The sequence below is a fragment of the Hakea prostrata genome, chromosome 4 (genome assembly GCF_041222555.1).
Source record: "Hakea prostrata isolate BN-2017 chromosome 4, UWA_Hpros_2, whole genome shotgun sequence".
Lineage (NCBI taxonomy): Eukaryota > Viridiplantae > Streptophyta > Magnoliopsida > Proteales > Proteaceae > Hakea > Hakea prostrata.
This window is the reverse complement of record NC_142603.1, coordinates 52,538,737-52,555,886: the sequence shown is the minus strand read 5'-3', so window position 1 is coordinate 52,555,886 and position 17,150 is coordinate 52,538,737. Positions and strand designations below refer to the sequence as shown.

At 34.8% G+C, this 17,150-nt stretch overlaps 1 protein-coding gene across 1 annotated transcript; it reads right to left on the bottom strand.

The window, feature by feature from the left end:
- Nucleotides 1-1,777: 1,777 nt before the first annotated feature.
- On the bottom strand, nt 1,778-6,691 carry LOC149019531 (calreticulin-like). The gene is made up of 14 exons (XM_089153528.1): nt 6,570-6,691; nt 5,391-5,498; nt 5,042-5,234; nt 4,604-4,862; nt 4,449-4,505; nt 4,298-4,345; nt 4,108-4,194; nt 3,967-4,024; nt 3,822-3,889; nt 3,650-3,745; nt 3,491-3,538; nt 2,645-2,674; nt 2,465-2,557; nt 1,778-2,354 (listed from the first exon to the last, which is right to left on the bottom strand). The coding sequence occupies exons 1-14, from the start codon at nt 6,667-6,669 to the stop codon at nt 2,343-2,345; spliced, it is 1,257 nt and encodes a 418-aa protein (XP_089009654.1). The 5' UTR covers nt 6,670-6,691; the 3' UTR covers nt 1,778-2,342.
- Nucleotides 6,692-17,150: the final 10,459 nt, after the last annotated feature.

Genomic DNA, 17,150 nt, shown 5'->3' with positions numbered 1-17,150 from the left:
ATTGGACTGAAAAACAGACTCATTCCTTTTGCTTAGAAGAGGCCACAAGACAACAAACCTTTAGCTCCTCTACATTAGATCCAATTCTGCCGATGATTTCATGCGGTTAGCAACACCGATGCATCATAAGCTATATTTTTCTTTAGGCATCAATTATAATTCAGTGTTTGGTTATATCTTGTTTCTGGTTGTTTATTTTCTTTGCACCTGTATCAGCTTAATCTCACATAGGGATCAGGAAGCAGCTAATGTTCTACCACAAGAATAAAGAACCCAGCCAAGCCCCCGAAGAAAGGAGACACAAAACGGGGACGGTTGGGGCCGTTGGTTAGCTGTTTCCTTTTGGGGGAGGGGGGGGGGGGGGGGGTCGGAAACAGTAAATATGTCTTGCAATAAGCTTTGCCGGATCATTTGACATTCCCAATCCATCAGATACTTCCAACAAGCGGCCTTCACCTTGTGCTATCTTCCATAAATTTATGCTATTATTTTGTCCCAGATAACCATTCTTGTGTATGGTATGCATTGTTTTATTATCTATCAAATGCCAAAAATGGATTAGTCTGAGCAATTAGACTAATATAGATGGAAGAAACCTTCTTTTAGCATTAAGCAAATAGCTCATGCAACGTCTGAGCTGCTGAGACATCAATAAAATTAACTCATGTTTCTCAGCTTGTTTCTCCATCGATCACCTTCCCTTTGCCTATGTTAAAAACACATGGGAACCAATAAGTGTGCCACATTCCCAAGCCTCTGCATCACTGCTCAAGCCTTTGCTGGTTGTTTTACCTGCCGTGCTTGGACTACTCGCCCAGCAGTCTTTGGATTGTTCAGAAGACAATGTTAAAATCTCGGCTGGTTAATGATATTTTACTTTTCTCATAAACTTCTTCAGTAAAAATTGATCTGCTGTTTCATGCTTCAACTTAAGAGTTGGAACCTTTCTCAGGAAATTATTTGTAGTTGAACCACGTTCGTTCAGAAGCCTACCAATCTACGATGGACCATTCCAAGGTCCTTAATGAGGAGAAAATCTGCTATTCATTTGCTTCATTCGTCATCAGATATTTTCAGTCAATTAGAGTAAGCCACTCTTAAAATTGCGGACTTCACTGTCATTCGCAGTTTCTCATGAAATCTGCTAGCCAACATGCTTCAAGCCAATGAACTGCAATGATTTTTCTGAGCTTCTTCTAAGTTCTAACGCGTTGCTTATATAGGATACTTTGAGGTTGGCAGGGTTCGAAATGCGTTTATTTGATCAAACAAAGAATTTTCTCATTTCGATCAAAGAAAGAATTTTCTTACTGACAACCTAAGGTCGATGGGAGCATTTGTGCAAACCTAAAGCATCAAGATGGCAAGCAATTCCTCCTTTCACGGGGGCAAGGCTTTCAGTAGCCGCATTCATATCTTCATCATCTTGGGCACTCTCATGCATCAACATGGTTAGGAATTCCTCTTTTCACGGGAACAAGGCTTTCAGTAACCACATTCATATCTTCATTATCTTGGGCACTCTCATGCATATCCAAATAGTATAAAAGTTTCCCGTGTATTACAGGCTGTTGTGGCCGCCTTTTAAGTTTCACCCATCGATCTATCCACTACACAGGTCATATGGAACCCAAGTGGCTCTATCCGTCCCAGGTTAAAACCATGTGTAACCGCAGAGCTGGAAGGGTCTCAGCTTAATGCAGTAAGGTTTTGGACTCAAAATCACCTCAAGGAGGAACAAGCAAAGTAAATTGAACAAGTGAAACCAAAACCGAGATAAGTCAATGCATTTGTTTCTTAGAACTACTTTAGGGCCTGTTTGGTTACATAAATCTAGAGACTTCAAATCTTTTGATTCATGAATTTGAGAATTATACCTGTTTGGTTGTAAAAATCTCTAGATTCATGAATTCTATAGATTCACCTTTTTACACTAAAAACGTGAAGGGGTGAAATCCAGAGATTTCAAAAAAGCTATACATTTGCACATTCACAAAAATCAACGTCGATCAAATATTTTTTAGGATGAATCCACAGATTTCATTCCACAACCAAACACTTAATTTTATAAATTATGACTCCATAGATTTGAAGTCTATATATTTGTAATCTCTAGATATTTGAAATCTTTGGACTTATGTAACCAAACAGGCCCTTAACAAGTTGGCTAAAACAAAATTCTCATAGCTTCCGAAATGAGACAATTCTGATAGCCACATGATTTCATGCAGCACGAAGCGTTCTTCCCTTAAAAGGATTCCTATATCCAAAAGAAGAAAAGGAAAAAAATTGAGTGGTTAGTGCCTAAACCACTTCTTTCCTAGCCTTCTTGAGAGATCCGCTTACAGCTCATCCTGCAAATGAGTGACCACAAAGAGGAAGTGTACAAGTCAGAAGGAGGAAAATCTATCGTGCACATTTCCAGAAATTTCATAGCTTTGTAAAACTGAGAGAGGAAACATACACGCAGATCATCATCAGTCTTGCTGCTTTCAATGTCATCGCTATCAGGTTTCTCGCCTTCAGCATTATCATTTTCGTGTTCCTCATTCTCATCCTGCAAAACATGTTAATTCAATTGAAAATAGAGGAAGATTAATAGATGATATATTTCTAACTTCATGAGTAGTTTTATAAAGCTTACATCAGAATCAACTGGATCATCCTTCGGTTCCTGCCAGAAAGAATCACAACAGGTCAGAGAAATATGCCTAGAAGAATAGATGTTCTTTTCTGGTCCGGCAAGACTGACAGAGCAATTTGATACTGACAGTCTGACACCATGCTTTTTAAATTCACCATGATTGGCCCCAAATTAAATTTCAGAGTCAGAACTGTATAACTACTTGTAACAACAGATTACCTTCTATATTCAACCATCCCACTTATTGTAGAGAATTCCATCTTTATACTGGATCTCTCAAGTAATCTAATATATTTATAGATTCCCTTGTGCAAACTCAACAATTTATTTTTTCTCCTAGAAGTGCCAAACTTCACACGAGATTTCTAAAACCTTATTTTCCACTTGGCCAACTCAATTTTGGCTGAAACTTGATATGCTACTAGCATGGTTGTCTAGTTGCTAGGTGACAGCCTTTGACTGACTGGGTGACCTTGCTGATGCTCTCCAGCTCTTTGGCTCTCTTCAACACCTCTGATCAACTAGGTGCCATGACAATTATGCCAACCAGCAGCCCTCCGGAAGCACCATGTCTAGTAAAGTTTCAGCTCAATTGAGTCTGTCACAAACAGGACATCTGATCTAGCCATAAGAAGAATGGAAGAAAAATCTCTTCAGGCCTGCTACTGGACTAGTAACCCTCCACCCCGAGCCACCATACATAAAAGGAAGCCTCCTCTTTCTTTTTGTGTTCTACTGTAGTACCACCACCCTCATGAGCAAAAAATTTTGCCCTGTTCACCTGAATTACATGTATTGAAGGCAAGAACATAATCTGTAAACAAATTCAAGGTAAAAGAACTATACCTCCTGCTCTTTCTTTTTCTCAGCCTCATCAAATGCTGCCTTCTCAGCCTGTAAAACCCAATATCTCAACGTGAGTGTTACCTTTTCTTGAGAATTAGTTTCTTTACATGATTGCAGGAACACTCAAGAATTGAAATAGGTAAGGCACAAGCAAAATACATCTTTGTTTTTGCCCCATGTTTCTTCAGCAAGCTTTTTTGCATATTCCGGATCATTGCAAACTAAAACATTATCAAACAATGTCCCTGACTTAACCTGACATGTACATATCTCACCCATTAGCATTTATTTGGAATGAAAAACACAATCAAATTCCACAGCACAGATGTACCTGCCACAACTCAATGCCAACATATTTCAAATTGGGATAAACATAAATCTCTGGGTCATCCTTGAAATCTGAACACAAATATATAAATGTTAATAGAATAAACTATTATAAGTAACAATGGGGTTGATATAGAATAACTAAAGACCTGGGTTGTCAATCTTTGGTGCCTTCCATTTGCCCTTGTAGTTTGGATTCTTTATTTTCTGCAGATAATGAAAATCAGAAAAAAGACTGAAGCCCATTGAAATAAAATGATGTTTCTGGTTAGTTTAGAAATTTCAAGAACCTTTGCTTCCCATGGACCCTTGTACTCTGGGTTAGGGATGGTTGGTGCTGCCCATTCACCATCTTCCTCGTCATCCCAATCCTCTGGCTATGGAGTAATGAAAGCAGAATACTTAGTAACTAGTTCAATTTTAGGGAAATGAGCTCAAACATAGTAAAGATACTGAGGAAGCAAGTCCTGAATCACCTACCTTCTTTGCATCAGCATCTGGTATCTCCTTTGGGATGTCATCATACCCCTTTGAATGTACAAAAACAGTAAGTTTGATTTTATACTACGTAGCAGAAATGTGAATTAAAATTCCCAGTAGAAACAACAAAAATCCTATAGGGGATGAATACCTCAGGTTTCTTATCTTCAGGATCAGGGATATATTCCTCATCATCCCAATCTTCTGGCTGCACATGAATATGTGGTTTGTTACGGCAATAAAAGACATATTACAATAGTAAAAGACATCAGGGGCAAATAATAACTATTTTATAAAAGGATTTACTTTCTTAGCTTCGGGATCTTTAATTTTCTTTGGAGGGAGAATATCCCAATCACTATATAAACTCCCAGATTGTTTCTCCACATTGTCGATAAGGATTGTATAAGTAGCATCTGGTCGGAGGACGAAAGTATAAACATGAGTGAGCTGGTCAGTCTCACAAGGAACATCCTTCTTGATGAGGTGGTTTTTTCCATTGCGTGTAAGTATAGCATGAACTTTCTTGGTGCTGAAGCCACAGATATCTGGTCCAAACATGATACTGCCATCCACCATATAAAAAGATCTGTTGTCAATTCTTTTCTTACAATAAATAAATAAATAAGAGAGTAGAAGAAGAAGATCATATTGACCTATGGTTCATTCCCTAAAGAGGGTCTCTCATAAGGTCTAATAAATAAGTAAACATATAATAGATGCTATTGACCCATAGTTTGTTACCTATAAGGGGTCTCACCCCCAAATTTCTTTTGATCAATTTCACCACTGAGCAACTTCATGTAGCCACCACCACAGTCAAGTTTCTGCTCATGTTTTACAGAAAACTGGAAAACCAAAGTCTTATCCTTATTATTTAGCTCAGGGAACTCAGCTGAGATTGCATAAAACCGGTAGTCTTCACTGGTCTGGATACCTACATTGAGATCAAAGCCATCAAGTAACCCTAGAATATTCAAGAGCTAGTACGGAAGAACCACATGAAAATGCTGGCAAATTAAGCATTTTATGGTCCTTCAGTTTTTTTTTTGGGGGGGGTGAAAAAGAAGGCAAAAGCAAATTTAGAAGTTACCTTTATCACTAGGGTCTCCATTCCATTGACCAGAAGTGTAGTTCCACTCCCCAGCCGTCTTTTCATCTCTCTTCCATTCGGATTTGACCCACCGGTTCTCCCATCCATCTTAATATTCACCCATTAAATAATTAAAAATTATGAAAATGCATGAAAATCAATTTGAGAGCACACACTCATTTTTATGTTGAACATCCACAGCCAACCAATCACAGCGCCCTTTCAACACCAAAATAATAATAATAATAAAGAAAGAAAAAGAGGCAAAATGTAAATCTACAATAGTGCCATGGAGGGCATTTTTCTTGTTCTCACAAAAATAATAATCCAAGCTGATGTGGTGTCCAAATAAATAATAAAATGTATGTGGACTAACAGTCTGTAGCTCCAGGCATTAGATCCCTCACTCCCACACTTCCCCCTCCCCTCCCAAAAAAAAAGAGAGAGAGAAAATAATAAGCTTTTCACAAGTAAAGGGATATTAAGACGAGAAGGGGGGGGGGAGGAAAAAGAAAATCTTAACATGATGTAAATGAAAATTATTCGGTTGAAATGAGAATGAGAATTGAAACAAATTCCAAAAAATATGTCGACGGTGAGAAAGCATCGGGTCGAAGAATGCAACAGGCAGTCCAGAGTTTAAAGCCCACAAATTCGGATGGATCCACGGAATCGGTAATTCCAGAAAAAAAAAAGAAGAAGAAGTTCTGATCAGTCGCAGAATATGATCTAACACTAGAAAATATCATCAAAGGAGAAGCTATAGATTGAGTTGGATATCAGGATGTAAGCTCCAAAATAGGCCTTTCAAACTAACTTCAACAAATATATGTGATCATATCACAATGCTGCCAAACCTTCACGAATGCACTCTGTCAACGTATTAATGCAAAAACGAACATAGAAATGCACCACATACAGATTAATACCATATAAAATTAAATCATGTCGAAAATGATTAACCAAATCAAACTACTTATAGATCAACAAAACAAGGTTATCAATTTTCCCCCAATCGGTTACGAAACCAGAAGGAGAAGCATGAAACAACTAGAACAAAGTTAGATCATCGTAAATTTATAACGCGTAACGAAAACTTCAGAATCCCTATATGAATCAAAATGCGGCTGTAATGGGAGCAAAAGATGAGAACAAAAGGATCACGGAGATACAATGCACCTTCGAAGCGCTCTTCGAAATACACTTCCGCAGAAACAACTGAGATAATGGTGAGGGCGACCAGACTGAAAATTATAGGGCTTTTCCGCGGAATCGCCATTGTAGGAACAAATAAACAACACACCAGTCACAATCTCCTCTCCCCAGACACAGCTCTTGGGAATGTGCGGAAGAGCTGTATAATATAGTGAAGTTTTAACGGAAATTTTCAACGCACCCCGATTTTTCTCCTAATATTAATGTCATTCCCAGAATTATCCAATTTGTCAGAGACATATCTCTTATTTACCAACTCCACAGCTTTTTTCCGTTTACCAAAAAAAAAAAAAAATCCACAGCTTTTTTACCAAAAAAAAAAAAAAAAGAACTCCACAGCTTTTGCTTTTTTTTTTTAACCTCCTACCGGACCTACCCTGATGTTGTTGAAGGTTATTTTAGTAATTTTGAGATATTTAACTATCTAACATCAACACTTAACTAATGAACATTTGCATAATCATTATCCAAGTAATATAAGAATAAAATGGAAAACAAACCCTCCAAAACTAAAGCTAAGAAGTATAATTACTAAGTAAACAAAAACCAACCGAAAACCGATGTGACAATACGTAATATATTATTCATCCAATTATACCATATTTATTTGTTATTATATAAAAATGGGTTGTGCCTATTAATAATCAAAAGATTTTTTTTTTTTTGGTAAGAATAATCAAACGATTATTGTTTAATATTCATAACCTATTATCATAATTATTGTTCATAGGCATAGACATAACCATTGATTATGCCAAAGAAATCACTCCTTATATATATATTTAATAGTTATCCCTCTTATATAAAGCAACATGTATTGAAAATCTCTTTCATTAAAAAAAAAAGAAGTTGTTGTAAAGTGTCTTTAGTCTAGGGGCTTTGTTGTCTTTTACATGTATTTAGGATACTAATGTATTATGTAAATATTTTTAAGATAGTTTGGTCATTTTGATAGTTAGTGTATAAATCTCTTTTGAGATTTAGGATAGTGTAGATGCGTTATTTTCTTGTGGAGTGTTCATTCAAGTGAGAGAGGTTGTTCTTTGGTCCGTAATTGTTTGGTTTCTGATTCCTCTTCATATCAGCTCTCAAACATTGTGAAGATGGAGTTTATTGGCTACATAGTGCGTGGAAGACACTGGTTTTGAGTTCTTCTTCATTCATGTTGAAGAGTACATCGGTTCTTCTTGTTCAAGGTGTATTCTAACATTGTTATTGTTGTACTTTATGATTCATGCTTTGTGAGTTTGTGAGTGTAAATTTCTAGTGTTACAATCATTCTCTTTGATATTGATTAGTGCCATGCATGATGAGTCTTCTTAATGCTCGTCCTTGGATGCAGGTCTTTATGATCGAACCAAGTAAATGACTGTCTCTTGTTTCTTATGCGTTTCTATCTATTATGCTATTTGTTTAGGTATTGTTTCTCAACAAAAGCACGCAGTGCTTAACTTTTCCTAATTATATCCGAAGAATCATATATAATCGTACAATTACAAAATTAATATCCGCTTCTACGTTGTAGCATCAACCTAAGTTGTATAACATTGCACTCCACTTTAGGCTTGGAACAAATAGCATTTTGATGGTGCAAGGATCTCAATGAAATTCTCTTAGTTATCACCAAGGGATTGACTCACCTGACTAAGACCGTAGAATAAGACCTACAGCTCTTAGTAAGACCATCTAAGACTATTTAGAATAGAATAAATAAATAAATAAGAAGAAGATCAAGATTCAAGAGGGACCAACCAATGGGTGTTAGCCTATGGATGATTCGTATCCCTATGTAGTTTTTTTTTTTTTTTTTTTTGTTTTTAAAAAAAAAAATTTTTTTTGGTAAACAAGTTTATATAATCGAAGTATAAGCTCTTGATAGGCTGGGAATAAATAGTTATAGTTTCAGAACTACTAATCAATGATCACCAAAAAAAGAAGAACTAATCAATGGAAAGCTCTGTGTTTGCCTTTCAAGCTAAGTTATGACACCCACGCCATCACATGTACGAAGTATATTAATTCAAGTATGACAAGGTGAAAACTGAAAAGTAAAGATAGAATGTTTTATAGCAAAACAAAATGCGAAAGTCGATGAGATTTCAAAATCCCAACCTTTCGCGAGAGGCGGGGGCTTGGGCTTGCACCAATGCACCCTCTCTATGACCCCTAGTGTTCCCGGATTTTGTGTGGGGTTACAGTCAACATTATTAAAGCCATGGTTTCTCACTTTTAAAAGTTAGTGGATATTAAAATCTTATGCAACCCAATCACTTCATATGCACATGCTTTGTCTCTACTCTTCTCTTTCATTGATTGGTTGAGCAGGGCAGCTGTTAATGGAGGAAGACAAGCAGAGAAGTAGAAGCCTCAATGAATTGGAGCTAAGCTTTGTTTTTGTTGCAGGGAGCTTGTGAATCAGTAACTGTGAATGGAAGTTTAAGAGTTTCAGAGTGGGATTTTCTCTTTTATTTATTTATTTATTTATTTATTTTCGGTTTTTTTTTAGCTGTACATGAGCTGTTTCCAGTCAACTCCACCAATGTCCAGTCTTCAAATGAACAGCCATGCAAGCCAAAAGGCCAGATATGGGTTCTTCCTTTGTCATTTGTAATTTTTAAAAAGTTTTCAATTGTTGAGGAATTTGCACAAACAATAAAAAGGTTGTTGTAATCACGAAATTTGTCAGAGCTTAAACGTACCAGAGATAGATACTTTCTTTAAGGTATTTAAACACCTTGATTTGTGCAATATGGGTACCTAATGTGTCTTCACCCCCAAGATTAGTCAATCCAAACCTTTAAAGTTGCACCCTAGAAAGGTTACTTCATGTTTAATCATATTGTTTTTCACTACTTAACAGAAAAACAGCAAGGAGAGAGAGAGATGAGGAAAAAATTCATTGTAAAAAACAAGCTCGAAAATGTGTCTATATAGAGCCCCAAAGGCTATAGGTGAAAGGGTAAAGTTATCTCCCTTTGTGAAGGTACCTACTCAGCTCGACTCCTTACAGAAAGGTACCTATTCAGCTAACCTCCCTAAGGAAAAGTGTTGTTCTAATGGCATCTCCACACTTCCACCCAATAGTGAGCTTTCTAGATTAGGGTCCATGACAAAATGGGTTTTTCGAATCAAGGCGTATGACCCACGTCCCCATGTCCCAAATCATATAGAAATATTCATATTAATTAACATATAGCTATATAACTATGGTTGGGTCAAACCAGGGTTTAGGCTTGGTACGCGTTGCACATGGATTCGCCATTCGTACCATAGTGCATAAGTGTGATCCTTAACCCAAAATACATATGACATAGGTCTTATTATATATAAACGAGATAATCATCTCTTTTTTGCCCGAGATGAGACTAAAGTTTTCATTATCAAAATTATAAGATAAAAGACATAATTAAAATATATATTTAAATAAAAAACAATATACATAAGTTTAAATGTAGCATGAATAGAGAGTTGCTTAATTTTCTTCCCATTCCTGAAATCAGATTGCCCTCACATTTGGTTTTGTAGTTCTTCAAGATTTGGAACATTTATCTATTTTGGGCAGTAAAAAAGATAAATGTTTCCGGCTTCCCCCTTTAATACAAATTGTTTTCTCCTGGCAAAATGAGTACAAGTTGGGATCCTGACAAAGCAAAATAGGATAGGGATTCTAGAAATTAATGTTTCAAATCTTGAAGAACTACGAAACCAAATGTGATCTTAATATTGATCGAAAAACATTAGCTTTCTGCCTTCAAATAGGAACTCTTCTCGGATTTGAGTGGCCAAGAAATTAACTTCGACAAAAGCGGGGCCTTTTTCAATAGGAGTGTATCAAGAGAGGACAAGAATTGGTTGCTGAATATTTTACGGGTGACAAAAATCAAGAAGGAAACCTCCTACTTGGGAACAACATTGTTGGTGGGAAGAGAAAAAACAATACTACTACAATCTGTGATGGATCGGTTGTCTAAGAAGATGGCATGTTGGAAGGCAAATAATCTATCATTTGTAGGAAGGGAAATTCTAATGTAATTTGCAATTCAATCAATGGCACTTTATCAGATGCAATGCGTCAGATACCCAAAAAATATATGCACAAAAATTGATAAGATTTGCCGAAGGTTCTAGAACGGGAATCCGGGGAAGCATAGACAACTGAATATGATTTATTGGGAGAAATTCTGCCAACCTAAAGAAAAGGGCGGAGTGTGATTCAAGAAAATGGATGACTATAACGTAACCTTATTACTTAAACAAGGTTAGTGGATGCTCACTCAACTGCAGGTGATGTGGGTTAGAATTTTGAGAGCCAGATATTTCAAAAATTGTTCGATTTTTTATCCCAAGTGATGAAGAAAAGAGGGTCGTGGACATGGAATAGTATCTCAAGTATACTCCCACAACTGAAAACAATGGTGAGTTGGAGGGTTGGAAATGGAATGCAGACTTCTTTCTGGTTTGATCCTTGGTTACCACAGCAATGGGCAATGCTGTCAAATACTCAAAATTTTCCAAATGACAAAGGCAATTCACGATTGTTGAAGCATTCAACGACCTCCAAATGATTGAAAAGGAGATTTCCTCAAACTCTTCTAACCCCACCCCCATTTTAAATTTGCCATTGAATTTGTCGGACCAAAATGATGTCTGGGTATCTCGGTTGTCCCCAAATGGGGATTTTTCGGTCAAATTAGCCCTTTGCACAATACTGGAGTTGCGATCATCACCACAGACGGATCACGCGGCTAACTGGTGGAAGTTCATGTGGAAACTATCAATTTATCCTAAATTTAAAGTCTTATTTTGGCGAGTTTTGGATGACAATTTACCTATTAAAGCTAAACTAGCTCAATGAATTAATATCCAACCTGATTGCGTATTATGTGGGAAGGGAATATAAACTATCTGGAATGTGTTGATATCGTGTGATTGGACAAAGGGAATTCATGCGGCCATGCTATTAGGTTTGAGAACATTTGAACATTTTGAATGACATCTCACTGTTAAGTATGTGTCAAAATATTCAATGTCAAATGGATAAGTCAACGGCTACATGGATCTTCTCTGTGTTCATCATCACGGGGGGGCCATGGCCCCCCCCCGGATTTTTTAAAATTGTTAAAATCCTTAATTTCCGTTTTTCCCTTTATTTTCCGCTTTTTCTCTTTTTACATGTGAAATGGCACTATTTGGCCCCCCAAATATTGAGAACCATTTTTAAAGGTAATATAATGGATACAAATGTCATTCCTAAATTAAAACAGCCCAATCCCTATTTATTCTCCCCTTATTCTCTCTCATGTTTTCTTCCTATTTATTCTCTTATCTTTTTATAGACGTGGGTTAAGGAAAATTTTGGAAAAAAAATCATTAGGTATTCAAATTTCATTCCTAATTAAAAATCAACTCCTCAATCCGTATTTATTCTCTCCTCTCTCATATTCTCTTTCTATTTATTCTCTTCCCTTTCTATAAGGATGGGGTAAGGAAAAAAAGAAAAAAAAACCCCCCCACAAGAGGGTTTCCTTCCCCCTCTCCTTTTTTTTCTTTTCTTTTTTTTTTATTATTTTTATTTGATTTTATACTATTTGTTTCTTTATTTCTTTTACAATTTTTGTTATTTGATTTTATCGTGAATAAATGTCTATAGTTAGTAAGATAAAACTACCATTGGTTTGCATCTACTAACAAAGAAAATTTTGGTTTGTGTATGACTTTCTAGGGTTGAATTCATGTTTTTTTTTTTTTATTTATAGAAAATTTTGGTGAATATACCCGATGACTCAAGTGATGATGTGATCCGTTATTTTTGGAAGAAATTGTAAGTTTTTCACAGGATATCGTACCCCTTAGGTAGAAGAACATATATGCCCATTTATACCAACTAATTATAATATTGTGTTAATGTGTGCAGGGATTTTTTAAAAAACGGATGAAAATTGCTAGATGGAGCATGGGGATTGCAGTAGATGGACATATTACGTCGACAATTTTGGCAAACTAAAAATTGAAGATACGATTGGAAGCAATACTTGTGGGACTACAAGCATGACTAAATATTGCGAAGGATATGGGACTGGAAGTGGGAGAAATCTGAAGTAACTACCCAGCATTACCAAATGTCTTACCCAAACATATCGCTACTTTTTGGCCACTAAATGTAATAGCTAATTTAATGCAAATAGCTACATAACAAAAACTATTAGGGTTGATGCATTCCCATCCTCGGTGCTCCATCAATAGATCAATAATCTAGCTTTAAAGGCTACTTGTTTAGGGATAGAAGCTAATGGCTTGCAAACTTATATTTATAAGTGTTTTAAATTAATATAATTTGCTTTATCTTATAAAAATAAAATAAAAATACCTCCCAAAATAACATTTCTCACATTCCCAAAAGTTGAAGTAGGCACAACAGTTGACATTCTTATTTGTTAATTAACTGATATAAATATTTGAGAGCAAATAGAATGACCAACCTAATAAATCTAAAGATAAGAGAGAATGTTTGCAAATTCTTTTTGGTATCAATTATCATTCTTAATTATAATAAATGTTTATTATTTTAAATTGTTTGGTATCTATTATCACTTTTATTTTTATTTAAAATAATAGAGAAGTCTTCAAAATTCATGATAGATTTTTTGTCTATTATGGATTATGGTGAGAATTCCATTCTCTTTATTTATGCAAAGGTTTACTTAAAATTTGATAGTTAATATGGGATAAAATAGTCAATACATATTCTTTTATAAAAAATCATACTTTTTTTTTTCTCCTTTTATCTTTTTTCACTTGTTCACTATCATTTTCTAACAAATTTTTTTTTTGACATACCAAACTTGTTTTCTATTCCATAAATTATTTTGACAAAATTCATCAAATCATTTTTCATTATTGACCAATAATGAATTATAGTACTTATTTCTTTTAAATATGCATAATAAATAATGAGAATTGATAAAAAAAGATATGCCTTTAAAATGGCATTTTAAGAATAATAAAAAGTATTAATTATCACAAGTTTCACTTGCTATGAGTTGAAAGGATTCAAACTTTTGTAGTGAAATAATCAATAGTGTCTACTCAAAAAATCTGGTTTATTTTCTCTTAAAATGTAATCTTATGAAACTAGTTAAGGGCCTATTTGGTTACATGAGTCTAGAGATTTCAAATATTTAGAGATTTCAAATCTATGGAGTCATAATTTATAAAATTAAATGTTTGGTTGTGGAATGAAATTTGTGGATTCATCCTAAAAAACTATTTGATCAATGTGATTTTTGTGAATGTGCAAATGTATAGCTTTTTTGAAATATCTAGATTTCACCCCTTACCCATAAATCTACAGATTCACGTTTTTAGTGTAAAAAGGTGAATCTCTATATTTCATGAATCTATAGATTTTTACAACCAAACGGGTATAATTCTCAGATTCATGAATCAAAAGATTTCAAATCTCTGGATTCATGTAACCAAACAGACCCTAAAATAATCATGTACTTTATGAAGTGTTTTCTAGTGAGTTATTGGTGGAATTGAGAGACATAAACTAAACTAAAAGCATCTAATATTTAATTATGAGGTATTTAGGAGTTGCTAATTGAATGACAATAGGCACTTGGGAATAACATATAAATTTAATAAGCTATTTTCAAGTTATCTCTAAAAAATTTTAATACCTCTGGCTTAAAGAATAATAAGGAGTAAGACAACGGGGCAATTACAATAAGGCGTTAAGTTCTAAATACAGTTAAAGATATAACTTAAATAGTAAAAATTAAAACGGTAAGATATTGTCAAATGTGAATACTAATATCCAATTTTTCGGATGCCAAAAAATGAAATATCTTGCAGGCAATGTAGAAAAATATTCCAAAGCAGTTTGTAAGATTTATCTATTATGGTTTCAAAATATATTTAGGCAATGAAAAGTGGAAACTAACTAGTACTTTGTAAGTTATTTGACTATTATTGATGAGATAAGCCACAATTATTAACTTTAGAAACTAGTGATACTTCTAATTGTTGAGTACCAAACAATATACGAGTATAGATCAAAGCAACAAAATCATCAATGGGTTAAACAATCACTAATGAAATCACATAAACAAACACATAAAATTTTTTTAATGTAAAAAAACTTTTGTAAGGTAAAAAACTATGAGATTGTTATTAGAGTCCACCAAAACTTCCACTATCATCAAATAATAATATTAATGGGTATATAACAAGTATATCATCTCCACATTATATTAGAGGAACACAATCACCATCATCAAAATGGAAATCTAAGATAAAATTGAGAAAAGTCACTAGATATTCTTGTGAACGATGGTATAATAAAATTACGACCGTTGGATGTGAAGTGCTAGATGTCACAACGATTCCTTTTAAATTTCACCTCATTCAAGCCAAATCTCTTCGTTGGATTACCCGGAGAAACTAATAAAAACTCTTCTTCTACCTCTTTCTGCTTCTGCTCGCCACCTATCTATCATTGTTTCTCTCTCTCTTTCTTCTGCACTTTTTTTGTTTATTCTCTCCCTGTATTTTTTCTCTTATTGCATGGCGTTGAAGTTTAAAAGAAATTCAAAAGTTGCAAAACCGAAATTGGGTATTGCTTCCCTTTTTTCTTTTAACTTTCTAAAAGTTTTCGAAAGCCATGTTTGATTTTGCTTATTACTTTTAATGATGATAGGCCCCATATAACCTTATGGGCCACAAAACCCAACAAATCTCACAGGGAGGAAACCACCACTAGACTCCTTATTTAGAATCCATGTGTACAAACTCCATGCGCACCTCAAATTTATCTCTGGTAACAACGTTTGTTAACATATCAGAGGTATTATTATCTGTGTGAATCTTCACAATCTTCAACAACTCACATTTCACCACATTGTGCATCAAATGATATATCACATCAATGTACTTTGTGCGAGAGTGATATGTAGAGTTATTCCTTAAGTCTATAGCACTATGACTATCACAATTGATTACATATATGTTTTGTTTCAAACCAAAATATTGGGTAAATCTTTTCAACCATAACATTTTTTTTCCCATTTTTTGCATCGGCGATGTATTCATCATTAGTTGTAGACAAATCAACACATTTTGTAATTTGGACTGGCAAAAAACAACTCCCCCTGCAAAAGTAAATAAATAACTGATATTGACTTTCTACAATCAAGGTCATCATGACAAAATTTGTATACCCTTCCAAGATTGGATCTGAACTTCCAAAACATAAACACATTTTGGAACTTCCTTTCAAATATTTGAAGATCTACTTCACAACTTCCCAATGATCTTTCCCTATATTATCAAGAAACCTGCTCACAATACTAACTGTTTGTGCAATATATGATTGAATGCAAACCATAGCATACAAAAGACTACCAATTGCAGATGAGTAGGGAATACCTAACATTGCTTATCTTTCTTAATTGGTGGATGGATATGACTACTTGTCAGTTTAAAGTGGTAGGCAATAGGAGTGCTTATAGGCTCAACACACTGCATGTTGAATTTTTCAAGCATCCGTTCAACAAATTTTTCTTATAGCTTCATAGCAGTCTTGTTGCGAACAATTTGCATACCCAATATTTGTCTAGTTGACCCAAAGTCCTTCATATAAAGGGACTTGAACAATTGTTCTTTCAACATCTTAATCATATATGCATCCTACCCAATAACACATATCATCAACATAAATGAAAATAACAATGAATTTACCATCTATAAATTTCTTGAAGTATACACAATGATTTGCCTGAGATCTCTTATACCCAATAGCCACCATAAGTGAGTCAAACTTCTTGTACTATTGCCTTGGTGTCTACTTTCAGTCCATAAATACTCTTCTTTGACTTGCATGCCAAGTTTTCATTCCCTTTAACTTCAAAACTTTGTGGTTGCATAATATAAATTCATTCATTTAAGTCATCATAAATAAATTCAATTTTCACATCTAATTGCTCTAGCTCAAAATCCATAGTAGTTGCTAAACTCATAATCACTCAAATGGATGTCAATTTTACAACTAGAGAGAATATTTCATCAAAGTCAGTGCCCTTAATCTGTTTAAACCCTTTCACCACCAAACGAGCCTTGTGTTTCATTAGTTTACAAGATGCATCTCTCTTTATATTATATATCCATTTGTCTCTCAATGTTTTTTTGTCATTACGAAGTTTTCCCAACTCACAAGTATGATCATCGCCTCCTGTATAACTTTCATCCAACTACTTTTATCACTGTGGATCATTGATTTCTGAAAGCTTTCGGGCTCCCCTTCATCAGTGAGAAGAATGTACTCATAACTATGATACCCTTGTGTGATCTACGCTCTCTGTGGACTGCCTCACTTGAGGTGCTACAACATCTTCTTGTTGTGGTTGCTCCCTTCATTTTGCTCTCTTTTTCAAAATCGACAAATCTTTTTTATGTGTCCATCATCACTGCAGTGGTAACACTTGAATTTTTCTATAGACTTTGATCATTATTTTGATTTACTAAAGCTTATGGTTTTGTCACAAC

Bases quoted from the DNA above. Each gene is read 5' to 3' on its own strand.
- LOC149019531 (XM_089153528.1), bottom strand. From the start codon at position 6,669: ATGGCGATTCCGCGGAAAAGCCCTATAATTTTCAGTCTGGTCGCCCTC. The intron at 5,235-5,390 runs GTAACTTCTAAA...ATCTCAATGTAG, and splicing joins TGGAGACCCTAGTGATAAAG to GTATCCAGACCAGTGAAGAC. The intron at 4,506-4,603 runs GTAAATCCTTTT...ATTCATGTGCAG, and splicing joins AAGATCCCGAAGCTAAGAAA to CCAGAAGATTGGGATGATGA.